The sequence below is a fragment of the Aricia agestis genome, chromosome 1 (genome assembly GCF_905147365.1).
Source record: "Aricia agestis chromosome 1, ilAriAges1.1, whole genome shotgun sequence".
In the NCBI taxonomy this organism is placed as follows: Eukaryota; Metazoa; Arthropoda; class Insecta; order Lepidoptera; family Lycaenidae; genus Aricia; species Aricia agestis.
Genome location: NC_056406.1, coordinates 11,896,253 through 11,916,810, shown reverse-complemented (window position 1 = coordinate 11,916,810; position 20,558 = coordinate 11,896,253). Strand labels below are relative to the sequence as shown.

At 37.5% G+C, this 20,558-nt stretch overlaps 1 protein-coding gene across 1 annotated transcript in view; it reads right to left on the bottom strand.

Annotated features, from left to right (window-relative positions):
• The window catches only part of LOC121727980 (transcription factor Sox-21-like), a 51,754-nt gene that overhangs the window by 8,728 nt on the left and 22,468 nt on the right, over positions 1-20,558 (bottom strand). The window contains exon 3 of the mRNA XM_042116068.1: positions 10,836-11,030. Coding sequence (XP_041972002.1) covers positions 10,836-11,030 — 195 coding nt within the window. The remainder of the gene's footprint in view (positions 1-10,835; positions 11,031-20,558) is intronic.

The window sequence follows — 20,558 nt, the reverse complement described above, 5'->3', positions numbered from 1 at the left end:
AAATCCCCCGAGAATCGAGATCAACTGCGGTTTAATAAACACCTCGAAGGAGCTGACCGGTTAATAGTGGGCAGGATTATTCATGGCACAATGAAATAATTAATTGGCACTCCAATCCGAGTTCCGGGGATGCCGGACCCGGGCTCAATGGACCTCCGGGGCCATTTGTAGTGAGGCTGGGGCTATTATTTCTAAGTGTGAAGCGTAAACTACAAATAAGCTGACGAAAATTATGATTCATGGATATTTTGAGTTCTGACTTTTCGGATTGAAATACGTGTGGCACTCGGGGACTGCCGCGGTAAAGCACAGCATTTATAAGAACTTATACAATTAATAATTATAATTCGCATACGTCTGGTCGCACGCACACAAACACCGTGCCGACGTTGGCAACGCCGCACCGCAGTTACGCTGGGCGGAGTAGGAGGCTGTTGCCTGTTAGGTTTTTTGTTACGGAATTTATGATTCGGTCGCCGCGCTCAAAGCCCGCGATTAAAGCTATGCAATAGCTTAAAGCCCGTCACAGACTTAGCTATAATATATTATATAATTATTATATTATAATATATTATATATTATTATATTATATAATATTTATATAGCTAGGCATATTACTAAATAATTATTTTCTATGCTTACTAATTTTCGCGTGACCGCACACTCATAATTATATAATATATATTTCTGTTAGCTACTATAATATATATTATAGTACGGTATATTAATATATGTATATTATAGCTAAGTCTGTGACGGGCTTAAAAGTTACCAACTTAAAAGAACAGTCCATTTAGTAACGTCAAATAGCAGTGTTGTTGGTTTAATGGAGAAAATATGAATTCGAATTTATAAAATTGATGAAATATCAAATAATTAGGTTTATCCACTTTAGGGTTTTTTGTCAACTCAGCTCAGGGGTGGTAATATTTGACAGCGGCCCACATCATTACCCTTAATGGGACACTTCACGTCTTGTCGCGTGAAAGATTCAAATTTAAATAAAAAAATATATGAGACACCCTCATTGTGGCGACGTCAATCGAATCTACAATATATTATAAAACCGCACACCACATTTTGCCGCTCCGTACGGGGAGATGCGCCTTATTGTGGGGGAATGGAGTTCAAAATCGTTTACCCCCGTATTATGCACGGAGATGGGTCGGCTCTGGAAAGGGACGCTGGAGATTTTTTTATTATATTTATAATTAAATTCGTTGTCATCTCGTCGTATTCTGATGTCTTCGTCTGGTATTGGCGTGAATAACGATGAATTTTCTCCCCGGAGTTTTCGAGAGTTTTATTAATTTTTAGCATACACATTTTTATTTTTAAATCGATTATAATGCTGGTGACGTGTTGATTATTAAATTGTTGTACAAAATTCTGTGTTAAGCATGACGTGTTTGAGAGGTGTTCAACAGTATTATCATTCGTCCGTATTATTTTCGAACATATTTTGTATAATTAGGTTATTTCGAGTGTCCAACATATTATATGGGTTTGGTTTTTAAGGCGAGGATAAACCCCAATTTGTTATTCCGTGACGCCCGGTTTACCTAGTTCCAATATAATAACGAAGTGTTAAAAAATATGAGATATAAAGCACAATATTTAAAATACCTTAAACCATAAACATTTTAATAAAACGTAATACTTTGGCTGTAATTAATTTACAAAATCACCTCCGATAAAAATCTATTTCATCGAAATATAAGTATTAATTAGGATAATTATACATTTTATTTGAATAAATTGTTAGTAAATCTATATTAAAATGTCCTAAACCGAACAATTTTGTTTCTTAATGTTTATTTCCAAAGATATTTAAAAAAACATGAAAAATAGAAAAGATCCGCCCGAGTAACTACAGTTTTATGCTAAGCTAAAATGAATCTTATTGTGATGCGTATACGCTTGGTCTTTGGTTGTGTGCAAGGTTATCGTTTTGGATTGAGATTAATCCCCGCCTTAAATAGGAAATATCAAATAAGGGTGGGTTGTACCAACTTACTTTAACTATAACTGTAACTTTAACTATAACTTTAACTACAATGCAAAATGTCAAATCTTTGGTTAAAGTCAAAAATGGACGCCATATTTTACCATAACCATAACCTTCGACAAGGCTTCAAATGCACGTGGCGAAAAAAGGAACTAACGCTGTCATTATACAAAAACGCAATTTTTGACAGTTCTCCTTTACAGCGCGTGGGAAAACGTAGATGCATGAAATTTCTCACAGTTGTAGTTTATATGGAGAAATAAGTGCATCGAGCTAATATTATTTTTAACAAATAAAACATGAATACACACATCACACCACAATGTGCATACTTATCCTATATTACTTATCTTTTTGAATGACAAGCCTATACCTACATACGAATTATACTCTTTTGTTTATGGTTGAAGTCTGTTGTCAAATTAAAAATGGGTTGCTGTTTTTTTTATTAAATCTGAAATAGTCAATACGGCCCACTACGGGGAGCAAAAAGAAGAAGATAATTAAATTTAAGGTCGAATTTCGACCATTGAGCGATCTCTAGTTTCAACAATAGCCTAAAAGCGTTTTGAAACAATCTTACATTATTTATACAGGAGTAAAGTAGCCTAAGGGTTTAGAGTAAAATACATAAGCAACACTCGCATTTCGCAACCTAAATCACCTTATCACACAAAACACCTGACAGCACAGTAAATGACCACTTTTCCGTAAAATTTAACACACGTATACAAAACGAATGGGAAAGTCCGGATGGAAATCCCTTCTTGTCCCGTGTCAGACCTTTTCTAAATCGATCCCGTATGCACAATAGTGGGCTATATTTGCGTATTAATATATTACGTCGGGAGGAAGCCGGTCGTTATAATGGTGAATGGACGCCGGTGAAAATAGGTACATTGTGAACGCGGCTTAGGGAGTCCGCATGAAATTACAATTTATACTCGATATTGCTTCCTTCTTTCGCTTGACCGATACGTTTGTTTGAATAGGGATACCGGGTGCGGGAGTCGGGACTAATGAAAGGGATATTTTTGTATTCCTTTCTTTGTTAGTCTGTCTATCAATCATTCCCAAACCTTTACATGTTCGGTTGCAGCACTTGTAGCACGCCCAAAATGCACTTAAAAAGCGTGTTGGTTAACTCAAACCCATAGACATTAAAAAAACAAAAAAACACCGCAACGCGAACAAAACGAAAACTATTTACAAAACTTTACGTTAAGCTTGTTATTATTCTGAAATCGCTTAGTTATAAAAGTAGCCTTTGACAAAACGAAAAATTTCGTTGCCAGTTTCGAAAGCGTTCGAAAGTTCCTTTGAGAAAGCTCCCGGAATGGAAACAGTGAACTTTCAGACATTCTTACGCCAGTCTCGAGCATCGTTTAATTAAAACCGAAAAGGCTTTGATGTGGCATTTCTGCGGCATCCCCGTACCAAATTTAACCCTTTCTTTGCTGAATTAATTGAGTTGTTTTTTTCAACACTCTCGTGATCGATGATTACTATTTAAACTTGTTTGGCTTTGCGACATTGTTACCGCTAATAGACGGTAAATTAACAGGAATTTACAGTTTAATTTGTTTGTAGATATTTTGAATATTGTTATGTGAAGGGGTCTTAATTAATATATTCCAAGAGTTTTTGTTTACTGAAATATATAACGATTTCTGTGTTACATATTATGAATCATTTCTAAACGACGCGTACGTATTGTCAGGTTGAACACAGACACTCAGTTAAACTTTCAGGATGTTCAGGATTTAGGAAGTAATAATAGAAATGATTAACAGTCCTTATACCTTTACATTGACATCCTAACATAATATTGTGTTTCTATCTCCATTATTTACATAATATTATCATTAATAATAAATGTAATCGTTGTTTCAATACCGATTTCTTACCATACCCTCTGTAAACACTAAGCACATGGTATCAAAATTTTATTGCCCGTGAAAAATTACGGGACCAACACTAACCCTCAGCTACGATTTTCCACGGCACAGAAATATCCCAACAAATGACATTGCATGTATTTTCGCAACTCATTCGGGTAAAAACCCTCGTGTTGATGGAACTAACAAACCGTGTTATATGCGATCGATTGGCAACTATTGAAATTTACGAAATAAACGGAAGGAGGTTGAAGGATGAAAGAACCAGCACGAATTCTCGGAACCTGTTTACTGTACATACTTCTAGACGAAATCATTTGACAAAAGGATGGTTTTTAATTATTTGTTTTACCTATCGATACCTAATCATGACAGAAGCTAAGTGCAGAAGTAATTTTTCGATTATGTACTGCATATGATGACGTTGATAATTTATAAAGTTGGTTGAAATAAATTCTACTTGTCATATTTTGTGTAAATATTTATTGCATTTTTCATTAGAAATGAAAGTCATTTCCTCGTGGGTAAACAAAAGCTTATGCTCCGTAGTCAGTACGTCCTCACCTAATGGCGGCTCGCTCGCGACTGTCATGTAAATAACGTCACGTGACCGGAAGCTGTTTGGCGTGGGGGGTGGGGCTTCCGGCGGCGCACGCGATTGGTCACTTCCGTTCCGTAACAAACTACTGGTATAATATGGAAATCGTGATACAGCATTATTGGGTTATACGAAACAAAATTCTGAATTATACAAGAAAATTTGGAGGAATTTATGATTTTTGCTACTAGTAAGTTTTTTTATTACCATAGATTTAGTTTATTGTTATGGTCACGCGATGTAAATATTTCAATGGTTTGTGTGCAATAAAGAGCTGCCGAAAGGTTGTAAAACTTCCGTTAACGTTTCGGCAGTGTTTCAGTCGCTCGTATAAATCCATGAACTTTGCTGTACACTTTTATGTTTCCACTGACAAGAAAATGGAGCAGGTTCTTAAGTCAAAGCAACTACATAAAAACATACTGATGTTTTTTTATTAAGATTTTACGTAAATTTTACGTAATAGCCCAATTTTGATTTTTAATACTTAAATCCTACCAAATGTCCTGATGATAGGATCCATAAAAAATCGAAGAAACTCCTTAAAATTTATGGACATAACATACAGTGATTTCAAGTTTATTTTGAAAAGTATCGCTGCTACCAAGTACCGTAACATAACTTGCAGTTATATCTATAGTAAACTCCTGAGGACATGTTCTTATCAAAAATACATTAAATTATGTTCAGGGATATGACTCATATAATATTATGTTATAGCTGAAAAAATAATTATTATTTTATTTTTGTACATTCATACCTTGTAACTTGTATAATTTCTTTTACATAACAAAAGTCTACGTCAATTACCATTGTTTTATAGAACAATAATAACTCAAACGTACGAATTGTTTTAAAGTAAATATTGAAATATATTAATTCATTGTTTCGTTAATAAAACATTATTTCACAATGGACTCAACGTGCCTTCGCCTTAAGACTTTTATAGTTTAATCAAATACACTTTTGTTACACATAAGCAGTTGATCAAATACACGTGCAAGAGACAGAAGTGTGTCGAATGTGGAATCTGTTAATTACAATAGATAATGCGGCTATACTACAAAAATATAATGAGATCAACTACAATTGAAATGCACAAAATTTACGTCAATTTAATTTAGTAAGATGAAGTAACCTAGACATTCCATTTTGGAATAATTCTGTACACATCAAGTTGTGAAACGACTAACAATTATTTCACAGTTGAACTTTATGTAGACTATATAAAAAAATCGGCCAAGTGCGAGTTGGACTCGAGCACGAAGGGTTCCGTACCATTAAAAAGCCTTAATTATTTAATTATTACTTATTAAAGTATAAATACAACTGAGTATTGTGAACATATCAATAATGGCAATAGGTAGGCTATTGCCATTATTGATATCGAGCATAAAAAAGCAAAAAAATACGTTGGTTATATGGCCCTCAGATACACATAATCTGTGAAAATTTCAGAAATCTAGCTATACCGGTTCTTGAGATACAGCCTGCTGACAGACAGACGGACAGACAGACATCGAAGTTTTAGTAATAGGGTTCCGTTTTTACCCTTTGGGTACGGAACCCTTATAGCGACAATTTAAACTAATAAGGTTAAAATAAATGACATGAAGACGTAACCTAAATATTGCCTTTAAAAAACCGGCCAAACTGTGCGAGTTGGACTCCCCCCCATGAAGGGTTCCGCAGCAGCAATAAGGTTTATTTCTATGAAATTAAAAGGTTTTGGATTTATTTTTATTATTCAGTTGATTTAATGAAAGTTAAATTAAGGTTTGCCAGTGTCACACGTTTTACCACTTTGGAAGAGTCTCTTTCGCAAACTATTAAGGTTAGAAAAAAAATATTTTAGAAACCTCAATATGATTTTTAAAGACCTATCCATAAACCCCACACATAGGTTACCACACACATAGGTGGACCACACACATAGGTGGACAACACACATAGGTTAGATGAAAAAATTTTTTTTTGTTTCAGTTGTACCTATGAGACCCCTAAATTTTTGATAATTTTTCAATTTTTGTATCAAAATTTTAACGCGGCTCACAGACTACATCTACTTACAAAGTTTCAATTGTATAGCTCTTATAATTTCGGAGAAAAGTGGCTGTGACATACGGACGGACAGACGGACGGACAGACAGACAGACAGTCAGACAGACAGACATGACAAATCTATGAGGGTTCCATTTTTTTTTCATTTGGCTATGGAACCCCAAAAAAAGCCTATATTATAAGTTATAACCTAAATATTGAATTTCGAATTATTCTGCTCGATATATCAAGTTGTGTAACGATTCGCAATTTGTTTGGGTTAAATATTGTAGAGGGGACATTAGGGTGAATTAATGTCAAAGGCATGGTATCGATCTTGGTCAAACCACCCCTGAAGATAGGCGGTAGGCGGTGTAAGTGTGTCACGGCCTGTCCGCCCGCCACGTGGGTGACGCGTGTGTACGACCCTTAACAGCCATTTTAGTTTAAGTCGGAAATGTTGCCTAATTAGTAATCATCAGAAAGAAAGATTTGTGGTGGTTGGCTGAAAAGTTTCTTGTAAGCAATAAGATGAGACGTTTAACATTTATCATAAATGTTCGGCTTAAAAAGTTACTAATCTAAAGACTTAGAACAAAACTTGAAAGTTAACATCCAAAAATACTTCATCTAATCTAATTACATAATATTATATCGAACGACAAAGTTTTAACCATTAATACATTAGTGGTTAGCCTTTAGGCTAGGTCAGTGTTTACAAGAACTAGCTAGGTCAGTGCTTTTAACTGTTTTTAAACTCTATTTAATGTAATTTTGCATGTTGTTGTTGTTGTTAACATTATAAAATGAATGTTGTGCTGCCTATAAAGGTGTGAGCATCACAATTGAAAATTCTTGTATACTATTGACTGTAAATTTTTAAATGCATATGCTGTTGTTGTTGCCATTTAAATAAATAAAAAATTAATAAAATAAGAAGCCTAATAATAAAGTCATAATTTTCATCGAAACAGTAGCAACTAGCATGTTATGTGGTAGGTATTAAAGCTCTTAACAATCACTAGCAGTTAATTCACCCCACTTTAATTTCAACCATAAATTCGCGGTAGCAATTAACTTAAAAGCTATTTGGAGCGGTGTGACCCGGCCCTTAGATAAGGGTTGCTACACACGTGTCGACCACGCCTACGTTTATACCGCAACGGGACGCGAGTCGCAACTTATAATAATGGGATGCTGGTTTTACATTTAATTTAAAGTAAAAATTTTATATATTTTAATCATTTTGTTAAAACAATAAAAAATATGTAGTAATTCGCCGAGTGAGTGAGTTTACCGGAGGCCCAATCCCCTACCCTTTTCCCTTCCCTACCCTCCCCTATTCCCTTCCCGTCCCATCCCTACACTCCCCTATTACCCGATTCCCTCTTAAAAGGCCGGCAACGCACCTGCAGCTCTTCTGATGCTGCGAGTGTCCATGGGCGACGGAAGTTGCTTTCCATCAGGTGATCCGTTTGCTCGTTTGCCCCCTTATTTCATTAAAAAAAAATACACTTACAACTTACTTTGTAAGCACTATAATAAGCAATGTCTTTGCGTAAAATTATATTAATCCATCAATCCCCAAGCGGCAGCCGGCTGCCGCATAACAATTGAAAATCTATTGTGTCTGCGATACCCACGATAATTTTAATACAAATGATTTTTAACAAACTCTTTTTTAAAGCACCTCCGCTTTAAAAAAGAGTTTGTTAAAAATTAAGCAAAAAACAAATGAAATAAGATTATCCTCCATTAAAACTAGTGCTGAAAACATTAATATCTCGCAGTATTGTGTATTCTCAAAACTTAAGACTTATATCATTCATTAGGAGAATTTAATAAATGTCTCAGCTACACAGAACGCTTCGGGAGTTCAAAGGCAGCGTTGCATCGTTTCGCCAGGAGATTGTCCCCCGTCGGGCGCCAACAAAAGAGCCCAAATATGAAAAGCGTTCGAAAATGGAGCGCATAGTTTAAACCTCCTTGACTGCTTTTGACAGTTGACAGTTTTCACTGTCAAAATGGAGGCGACAATGGGGTTAGTTTGGGGGTGCGTCAAATTTCTCTCTTCGCGGGGTTAGGCCGTTGACACGCGATTATGTTTATTGAAAGATTTTAAGGGATGTTATTGAATTTTTAAGGGATGTTTTGTGGTCGGGAGTGAGGCTTTAGTGGGCTTTACTAATGCATTCCATTCGCGATTATTCGAGCATGCTCCGAACTCGCTAATAAAATTTAATCTTGTTTCCCTTGCTTTTTTTTCTCGCATTTGAAATGTTTAAAAAGCGCTGTGAGGAAATAACTTACATGTAGTAAATGTATTTAAATGCCTGTTTTTAACGTGTTGCAACAGAAGTTTAAACAATATCAGTTAACTTATAACGATTGAAAAGATAAACCTCAACTTCTGAGAAACTGGCTATATTTTGTAAGCATAATTATATTAATACACTCTCTGAAAATTTTATGAGATTGTATTTAGATACTTCCAAAATCAGCTTTGTATTTAAGACTGTTGCCCCAATCCATTAAAAGACGTAATAAAGTTAAATAAAAAATTGACAAAACATACAGTTTTTGCGTGAGTCGGGACCATTGTGAAAAGTGGAAATAACAGAGTTTTTCATTCTTAGTTATCAATACGATTTTTTCTTAATTCATAGTTCGGATCACGAGAAAAAATCGTGACCGTGGGCATGCTTTTGTGAGGTCGCTGACCCCGCTGCACCGTTTACACGAGCCATTCCGCTTGATCAAACTCATGAAATAACTGGGCTAAAGTGACCATTATCGATTTGACCACGTGTAAAAAGTGTTTGTCAAAACATTGTGAGCTTGTGTGCTTTCTATTCTTTATTTGAGTAATGTTAAATGATACATATTAGCTAGTATTGTTTTGAGTTTGAAACAAAATTTTAAACCCTAGATTTCTAGAAGAAAGAATATAGCTGGGTGCTGCTAATACTTACCTAAGTTAGGTACTAGGTATGTTAAGTAATAACAAAACAGCATTACCTACATAATATAAGGTGGGATAATTGCGTAGGCAAATATCAAATCCCGGTATGTCCACCATAAGCGAAACTTGGCAAATGAGAGAAATATGTATGTTTTTTTTAACTATATTCTCGGCATTTTTCTTTTTAACTTTTGACACAGACATCTTCTTTGCTCTTTCAGGATTCACCACACTAATTTGTATATACTGCGTTGTTCCATTTTTCTCACAAAATTCATTAAAATCGACAAGAGTTCAATTTCGAGTATGGGTGTAACTTGCCGGGTTTTGATATTCACCCACACAATTGGGACTAAAAAAAAATTAAAATGTTCAAAATTCAAGTTTGTATGGTGAGCGTATTGTTTGAAAAAAATAGTTTTGAATTTCGAATACCGGTCGCTGTCACACAATCACCGCGTGAATTATAATATTTTATAGGTGTTGCTAATTTCACTGTCAAAAGTTAGTAACCGGCCAGAAGTTAAGCCACGTTTAGCCTTGACCGACTCGAATTACATAATCGTGGCGACACTTTTTTATTTAAAGATCAACGACATTTACAATTGAGATCTTTAGAGAACAATAAGGTTTTGTAAGTAAAGCCTTACAAATTACAATGTTCTTACAACGTTCACGAGTTAAAATAATGACGTGGATAAGCTATTTATAAAAGTTTACCAAATATTTGTGACGGAGTTTTTATATTAAACAATAATTGTGTTAATTTGGTCGTTTTATGATTGTGTCCTGGTCACGTTTTAATTTAAGAAGTAATGAGAGACTTTTACGTCATTGCGAATTGTAATCAAACAATAAGGTTTATTACGAAACCTATAAATATCAAATATGAGCATTAATTTTGTAAAATTAAATGTTTTTTTAAGTAGCAGCTAACTCTTACACTAGTATTTGATTATGGCTTATGAGATTAAAAAAATGTTAACTAACTGTTTTCATCACACTGACGAGGACAAAATAGTTTGGTAAGGACTGAGGAAGTAAATTTAAATAATATGACGTGTCAAACTTACTGACGTGTAAAAATAAATAATCACTAGGTGACCCGAGCTTCGTATCACATTCCCTCCTAATATAAACATTCCCTGGACTTCTACGAACATTTCAAGACTTATATTAGCCAAATCGGTTCAGCCGTTCTAGAGTTTTAGCTGGACTTACATTAAATAGATTACCTAGCCTCCCAACTTGCGGGATGCCTGTAAGTAGCTACTCGAAGTTATCAAAAGTATCTTGTTAGGAGTTTCAAGGTAGTTACAGCCAACTTACCAGCTCTCAGTGCGTCCATGGGTACGCTGGGGTAAGGTATGGAGTAAGGGTACCCCTCCTTCCTCAGGGTCTTGGGTTTCCGCCGCGGCCGGTACTTGTAGTCCGGGTGCTCTTTCATGTGCATCGCCCGGAGCCTCTTCGCCTCGTCGATGAACGGACGCTTTTCGTCTTCCGTCAGGAGCTTCCACTCTGCACCTGAACGTACAGAAATTAAACAGTATAGTTGTTGCATAAATAATCACGTTAACATTCTATCGACTATTCGAGTATACGTGGGAGAGCCATGCTTTGGCACGAATGGGCCAGCTCGACCGGAGAAGTACCACGTTCTCACAGAAAACCGGCGTGAAACAGCGCTTGCGCAGTGTTTCGCCGAGTGAGTGAGTTTACCGGAGGCCCAATCCCCTACCCTATTCCCTTTTCCCTACCCTCCCCTATTACCCTATTCCCTCTTAAAATGCCGGCAACGCACCTGCAGCTCTTCTGATGCTGCGAGTGTCCATGGGCGACGGAAGTTGCTTTCCATCAGGTGACCCGTTTGCTTGTTTGCCCCCTTATTTCATAAAAAAACCTTCCTATGACTTTAAATAGTATATTTTACTATTTAATGCTGGTAGACTGATGGCTAAGGCGACTAATTTGCTAGCTGAGGCAGCCGAAATAGGAAACAAAATAATAGATGAATCTGATTATTCAGCAGTGTGATAAACAATAGACGTAATAGGTAGAACGGCCCTCATTCAACCCATAACTAGTATAGCAGAGACAAAAAGAGAAATGTAATTTGCTCTAACCATTCCTCATTGCGTAGACAAAGCCATTGATCGATACAATATAATCGAAAGCACGAACGACCTGTCTCCCAACTCGATTGAAGAGACCAACCCTTTGTGTATCCCCATTTATAGAAGGCTGTATTCATCGCATCGATACCGTGGAGGGGCGCCACCGGCCATTGAAACAGACAAGACAATCCTGATTCAGGCGGGTATAAAAGCGAAAACAATGTCGCCAACATAGAAAGGAACAATCCGGTCGGAGGACCATCCGTTATCTCTTTCTTGCGGAGGTAAGCACCCGCTAGTTGGAGCGGGACAGCGGGAACAATGGTGGGAAGCGCCGCCTAATGACGAATTTGCGCTTTTCATTCCGCTACAGAAGTTTTTCCCGGTTACTCATTATATTCTATACTTTGGGGACGCTACTGGCGGCCATTGTAGTCGGGATGATAAGAATCGTGTACTTGCCGAGCAATATGCTTTACCTTCACGGAAAATCTGTAGACTGATTTTCTTGAAAGGTATTTATTGTACGTTTTATTTGGGTATACTTCGGGATTTATTTGTTCATTATCTTTTTCCAGTGTAACAATTCTTAGTGCGTAATGAGTAAATGCTACTTACTCATTCTGGGTAAGAACATACCGACAGCCTACGTGCGCTTACTTAACTCCAATACGATCAACATACCACAGTAACTGGATATCAAATGCACTTGATATGTGACCATTGTGGGGACATAATTTAGTAGGCGGCAATGTCACACCTCTCGGCCCACGCTCTCATTGATAGCATTACTACCAGTTTCTCGCAGTGTCAACCAATTGGACCTTAGATTATAAAGAGAAATATACGCGAGAATTACAACAGTTGGAATATTGTGGGCCGTTGCGTAAAAAAAGGACATGATAAAAGTTATTCTTGGTATCCTTATGACTGATACAAATATTATTAAGGTCCTCAAATAACCTGGTTCAAGTCGTTTTGGCAAACTCTCATTTGGGGTAATCGAATCGGAAATGCAGCACTAAATGTCATGAAGTAACTGGCAATATTCAATCTTGATTTTACTCACAATAAAATATTACAAAATAACTATTGAGTAAGATTATCAAAATCGCGCAAAATTCAAAATAATTATCTGCGCACTATCTTCTCGTGTATCTATTCTATCTACTCGTAGTCAACTACCAACAAGGTAGTCTGAATAAAGAGGCTACATCTTACTGTCAGACAATGTAGAGACAATGCTCGCAATTTCCCTCTTCCGAAGGCAACTCTACACGCCCGTCACTCTGTTGTAGATTTTGTCTTTATTGTTAAAACAAAATGTTTCTATTGTAGTCCTAAGAATAATGACGTTAACAATTTTTACCTGTGCTTTGTTTCGCCAACAATAGTATGTAAATATGTACGTCTTCGAGCATTAATATGCGAATTAGTGTATAAATTAAACATATTATGCGTCTTTAGAAATTTCCCAAGACTAAAAGCGATTCGCTTTGTTTCCTGGACGTAGATATATTGTACCATGGTAACTGTAAAAATAATTTTTAAAAGAATGATAATATTATTGTGGCGGTACCCACAATTCGCCTAACATTCCTGCATCGCGCTATCGAAGTTTCGGAGAACGGCAAGATATATACAACGTCTGAAATGACGTCAGTGGGCTTCGGCCTGACCGAGCATAACACCTCGCTCGGTCGGAAGATCTTCCTTTTCGGCCGCCACTAACAACGTTAAATTGGTGACCACCGACAAGAACACGCATCCTTCTGGACATTAATCATCATCAACACTCCCCGCCCCTCCGCACCACGTCAGCAGACATCAAGCATAACCGGGTCGCCTCGACCATAAGCCGCGTTGGAGGTCCGCGCCGGTCGAACCCGCGTCTGGCTTGAACGGGGCAGCCATAGGCTACAACGACCGGTCAGCAAGCAGAGCACGGGGTCCCTCTCCTGGTCATTGCACGCGTAGCTTCGGCCCACACCTGACAACACAAGCGCATCGAAGAATACCACAGGTCTTCGGGGGGGAGTGATGTGGCGGTACCCACAATTCGCCTAACATTCCTGCATCGCGCTATCGAAGTTTCGGAGAACGGCAAGATATATACAACGTCTGAAATGACGTCAGTGGGCTTCGGCCTGACCGAGCATAGCACCTCGCTCGGTCGGAAGATCTTCCTTTTCGGCCGCCACTAACAACGTTAAATTATAATGTTACGATCTCATAATATTATTTTATGGGTATTGGGTATGTAAGAATTAAGGTTTTAACGAAAACATGGAAAGCTTTTAACTATATTATGTAATTAATAACGCGCTATAGTATATTTAAGTATTAATTTTGAAATTCAGCATAGGGCTAATTCGGGTTTTAGGGCTAGTCTGGGACCGGTGGTAGGCACCAGTAGTATCAACGTTCTGAAAGCATTTGTTACAAACCTATTCGGAAATAAAACAATATTTATTTATTTAATTTTTATTTTAAAATATTCAAACTCATTGATACAGTTGAGATCTAAGAACATAAATATGATACCTGAATATGGCTACCTCATTATAACACTTGAATCGATTAAAGTATTCGACTATAATCGAATCAGCGCCGTGCCCATTCGCACTAGCAGTATTATTCAGTGTTGCCAACGCTCCATTGTTTGTCGCACAGGCGGTATGTAGGAAGTAATTATAATAGAGAGGCAACACTCGAGCACGTGCCGCTTTTGAGTGCGATCGATAATTGTTAATTAAATTAAGTCTAATAGAACAACACTGAAATGTAGAGGGTAGTTTTAATATTTTTACGAATAAAGAAAGTAGTGTTGCGTTGCCTCGAAAGCTAAGTAATAAAGAACAAGATAATATTATGTATTTGCAAGTTAATTACATGAATTGTGACGATTGACCCATAATAGGATTTCTAAGAGGAGATTTCGTTGAGGCTTACAAGCCTTAAGTTCTAGTTAAATCGGCACTCTATTTATACCTCTATTAGATAAAGGAGTGCGTATAAAGTTGCAAAATATGCATCATTAAGCTACAAACATGGAAGGCAAATGTAGACAACCTAGATAAGGATGTTCTCTGTCCAAGGTAGAAGTATCAGCAAAGATCACGTCATTTGACGTAGGAGCGTTGTGTTTCGCCGAGTGAGTGAGTTTACCGGAGGCCCAATCCCCTTCCCTACCCTCCCCTTCCCTTCCCATCCCTACCCTCCCCTATTGCCCTATTCCCTCTTAAAAGGTCGACAACGCACCTGCAGCTCTTCTGATGCTGCGAGTGTCCATGGGCGACGGAAGTTGCTTTACATCAGGTGACTCGTTTGCTCGTTTGCCCCCTTCATTAAAAAAAAAACTATATTCTTCTACAGATTTTGGAAAATTGGATATCACTAACATTTGGAAGCATCAAAATATAAGAACGTTTGTTGTTGTTATAAAATTATCAATATCAACGAAGTAAAACCTTAAAAAATCAGCACCTAAACAAAGTCATGGTGACATAGGCAGTACATTCCAAGCAGTCAGCCCTAGATCTCAAAGCGACTCTAATCCGAGAACGCAATGTTTTACATTACGTGCCTTTGTCGACGACAATCGCGCAAACAAAAACGCGAAACAAAAAACAACAGTATGTAACACACTCGTCCATCACAATACAGAGCACGACAAAGGAGTTTCCTCTCTGCCTTGTATTAAAACGACCATTGTGAGCGGAATCGGACGAAAATGCTCTTCATTACTCTGAAAGCTTGTGTGCCGTGCGACAATAAGGGAGGGAGGGAGGCGCAACAAAGACGAAGGAGCCCACCCTTTCGTCCGGAAAATTGAAATGGTAAGACGTTATTTAGGTCATGATTTTATTAAATCTTCGTAGAGACAAGGTAATATTGAACGTCAGCTATCTAGTCTAGCCTTTAACAAGTAACTAGCAATTCGGTACACGATGGATAAAGGGATAAAGCATACGGATACGCCTGTAAAACGTTCCACGCGATACCACGTTTGATTATTATATCAGTTATATAATACACACAATTAGAATAAATAGAAAACTTTCTCCGCTTCATGATGAAAAACGTCATAATACCGTGGAATACAAAGAATATAGATCAGTCATTGTTGGGCCATTGTTGATGTCTTTGAGTCTTTGGTGCTTTTGACGAACTATAGGTTCCAGGCTGGGGATATTTTATAACAGTTGCTGGACTTAACATCACATTCTTAAACTTGAATACTTATATTAAACAATGAATACTTAAATTCCACACCTACATGTTACATAATGCGCCACGTACGTCATTGTAATTAAAAAGCCTCATCTAATCAGCACAAAAGTGACATGAAGTGTCCGCCGCGATGTGGCGAGGCACAAAAGGCTGTAGTAATTAAACAACGGCAAACAAACGCCCCTTTTCGTGAACAACGACAAGAACGACAATGAGGAAGCAACTGTATTTTTGTTGTCGCGTACCCCTGACGCCTGCATCGCCGTGATAAGCGCGACGTTTAAGTGGTTATGTTACATCTAAACATAACGTGAACGCTCCATGCCTCGGCCCGTTGCTAGTTGAATTGCCTTTTTTTGCTAAATTCAATTGTGAGATCACATTCACACATTCGCTGAAACCTTTTTTATTTTTTTCATTCAACGTTTGAGGGCCTTTTTGTTTAAAAACATTTTTTTTTAATTTAAAACTAACATTTCATTGTTTTCATTTCGAAACTAGATTTAAATACAGAGGATCATTCAACGCTAGGTAAATATCACACCTATTAATGACTAGCTTTTGCCCGCGGCTTCGCTCGCGTGGAATTCTAAAATCGTGTACAATACGAATATTCTTGCAAATCTCCTTTAGAAACATGATGTTTTACCAAGACCAAAAGTAGCCTAAGTTACTCTCTATCCTTTCAACTAAGTCGATGCCAAAAATCAAGTCAATTGGTTGCTTCGTTAGGCTGCGAAGAAAGGATTATATTATATTAATATTTTGGTTACATTAATTTCACTTTTAATAAATATCTTTGTTTGAACCTAAAGGAGAATTAAAACTCAACACTAACGACGCAACACGTTTATGCTTGGCAACATTACCAGGTGGGGGGGGGGGGGGGGGGGGGGCGCACATACTAAGTTTGAATAAGGTATATATATCTGCAAAAACCGAATTCAAATCGGATCAGTAGTTTTCGTGTTAAAGAAAAAAGTTTTATACAAAATCTTTTGTCCCCTTGGAGGGGTGAGGGGAAAAATTTTATACACCAGATATTAAATTGGAAAATACAGTTTATAATATAATGTTTATAATATGATGTTAGTTTATTCAAGAAAAAAGTTTGATACAAAATCTGCCCCTTCTTTCGTCCCCTTAATAAATAACTTACTTTGATTCTAAAGAAGGAGAAGTAAAACTCAACACTAACGACGCAACACCATTTTGCTTAGCAACATTACCAGGAGGGGGTGGGGGGGGTTTGGGGGGCCTGCGCCCCCCCTAGTAAGGGCAGGGGCAAAGCCTCCCGCATATTAATCAAACGACACGCAAAATCTGCATGTTTAGTTTTGGTTAGATTAATTTCACTTTTAATAAATAACTTACTTTGATTCTAAAGAAGGAGTAAAACTCAACACTAACGACGCAACACCATTTTGCTTAGCAACATTACTAGGAGGGGCGGGTTTGGGGGGGCGCAGCCCCCTCAAGTACCGGCCGGGGGCAAAGCCTCCCGCATGTTAATCAAACGACACTCAAAATCTGTATGTTTAGTTTTGGTTAGAAATACAGTTCATAATATAATGTAAGTTTATTCAAGAAAAAAGTTTGATACAAAATCTGCCCCCTCTTTCGTCCCCTTTGAGGGGTGGGGGGGAAAAATTTTATACACCAGATATGAAGTTGGAAGAAGACAAATATATCTGCGAAAACCATATTCAAATCAGATCAGTAGTTTTCATGTTAAAAAAAAGTTTGATACAATATCTGCCCCCCTCTTCGGCCCCCTTAAAGGGGTGGGGGAAAAATTTTATACACCAGATGTTAAATTGGAAAATACAATTAATAATATGAAGTTAGTCCATTGAAGAAAAAAGTTTGATACAAAATTTGACCTCCTCTTTGGTCCCCTTAGAGGGATGAGGGGGGAAAAATTTATAAACCAGATGTTAAGTTGGAAGAAGATAAATATATCTGCGAAAAACGTATTCAAATCGAATCAGTAGTTTTCGTGTTAAAGAAAAAAGTTTGGTACAAAATCTTACCCCCTCTTTTGACCCCTTGGAGAGGTGGGGGGAAAAATTTTTGTATACATGATGTTAAGTTGGGAGAAGACAAATATATCTGCGAAAACCGCATTCAAATCGGATAAGTAGTTTTCGTGTGATGCTGGAACAAACATACAGACAGACAGACATACAGACAGACAAAAAACTAACCACAGTTTTGGCTTCTATAGCGATGTAGTAACAGCCCCCGCTTATTATTTTTTGGATATCTTTAATGTACAGAATTGTCATTTCTACAGTTTTATTATATGTATAGATAATTAGATACAAACTAGTTGACTCTTTAGCACATTTAAAAGAAAATTCTCGTAGAAGCGACGACAGAATGTCGATAGTTACAATAATAATTAATGTCTTTCATCGAATGAGACTTTTATAGAAAGCCAAATTGTATCGAATCGATACTGTAATAACACAAAACATCACGAAAACGCACGAAAAAAACAATCTATTGTGGCGATTCGGTTTCAGTTACCGAAATAAAAGCTCATTTATATCGACAACGGCTCTCGTCCGGCGCACAAAAGTAATTCCGGCCCAACACTACGCTACGTATATTTTAATAGATTCCTTACACACAATGCCGAGTTATTTATCGACTGTTCTCGATAAAAAATACTTTTATATCGAAATTATACTCGGGATAGCTATTGGGTATGCGTTATCGGCATGTCGGATTACGGCCAATGAGGTAGATACTGCCTTAATTACCGGCCACAAAAACAGCTGGAGCGCTCCCGAACAAAAAACAGCTGAAAAACCCCAAAAGTTCATTACATAAGGCGGGCGAGGTAAATCGCTGGAAATTGGAATCCGGTAGCGACATGTGTTATGTAATAGGGAAGCTTTTATTTAAAAAGTTTGATTGTTAGCATGACATTGTGCTTTTAAATTTTTTGTACAGGTGTAATGGCAATCGACATAGGGCTTACACGATGAAAGCTACAAAAAGGTAGGCATCGTTTACACGCGTGTGACCTGATTTTAAACTCACATGTTTGGCACCCAAAAACTGCAGGAAAGGTTCCAATTGAGATAGAGGAAAAATCTCAGTGTGAATCAAAGCTGAGTTATAATCTTTACATACTAATTAAAATATCCGATATCCAAACGAAAATGTGGGGAATGGGGATATATCCCCGGATAAGTCTTACGTTACGTCTTGCGATCATCCTTGGCATAATGTTTAAATTCAATCAAGAAGAACATGCAAGGGTTGGGCGCACTGATGTCGATAAATGGAAACCAATTACATGAACTACAATGACCCGCCCCCGTCTTAATTAATATTAACTACGCAGTCGACGCACGAGCAACGCCCCCGACAGTTGGCGGAATCGAGGGTAGCTTGTAAACGCATCAGCCGGTGTAAACAAACACTCGTGACACACTGCTGTAGCGTTCACCGAACAAATTACACGTTGGATGAGACAAGGATGGCTTAGTGTTAGATTATGTGATGTGCTTTATGGGCATTGAAGTATACGAGTAGTTTTTTGTTATGCTAATTGTAATATTATTAATGTGAAAAATATATTATGTAGGATACATATTATTAATTCGATGTGAAAAAATACTAATGGCCGGTTTACATTATTCCTATGCTGGATTGCTACTGGAATAATGATAAAAAGGCACTGGAGTGTAATGTAATTCAATGCATTCCAGTTGCTGTTTAAATTATTTTAGTAGCAATGGCAGACGTGGGAGAGACATGCTTCGGCACAAATGGACCGGCTCGACCGGAGAAATACCACGTTCTCACAGAAAACCAGCGTGAAACAGCGCTTGCGCTGTGTTTCACCGAGTGAGTGAGTTTATCGGAGACCCAATCCCCTACCCTACCCTCCCCTGTTCTCTTCCCTTCTCATCCCTACCCTCCCCTATTACCCTATTTCCTCTTAAAAGGCCGGCAGCTCTTCTGACGCTGCGAGTGTCCATAGGCGACGGAAGTTACTTTCCATCAGGTGACCCGTTTGCTCGTTTACCCCCATATTTCATTAAAAAAAACCAGCGCTGGATTCGGATAATATGAGCCAGCATGATTTTTCTAAAAAAATAATTCAAAGCCAACCCAAAAACGTTTAATACCTATTGCTCTACTATAGCCGTTTATATTTATAACGCTATCAACAATTTGTTACATATTACATAATATTATTTATTGTACGATCGCACCGCGATTTCAATGCTAGCTCACCGAACAGTAAACGCGTACATCACTAGGTACGGTAAAAAGATACGCTAGTGTTGTGCCTATACCTTTGTTATCGACATTTGTCGGGCGACATTTTGATGGGTTTCGTAAACGCATTTTGTACTGCGATTTATTAATGTCGATAAACAATGGCGCATATGAATCCGCCGCGTTCATTATCGACAGGTACAATAGATGTTTTGTTCGAGTATTGCGTACAAACAAATATGTCATCTTTTTGATTCTGACAGCGGAAATTATTGGAAAAATATCACATTTCAATCGGTAGTTGTATGTAGATTGATTGGTAGTTTGGTGATCCTCCACAAATCGTATTTATTGTGATTTGTGGCGTTATTAATAAAGCACTTCGGTTTCTAGTGAAATGTTCAATTGGTTTAACGTTGTGGGATACAACATTTACTGCAATGGGAAATATTATGTTGACTTT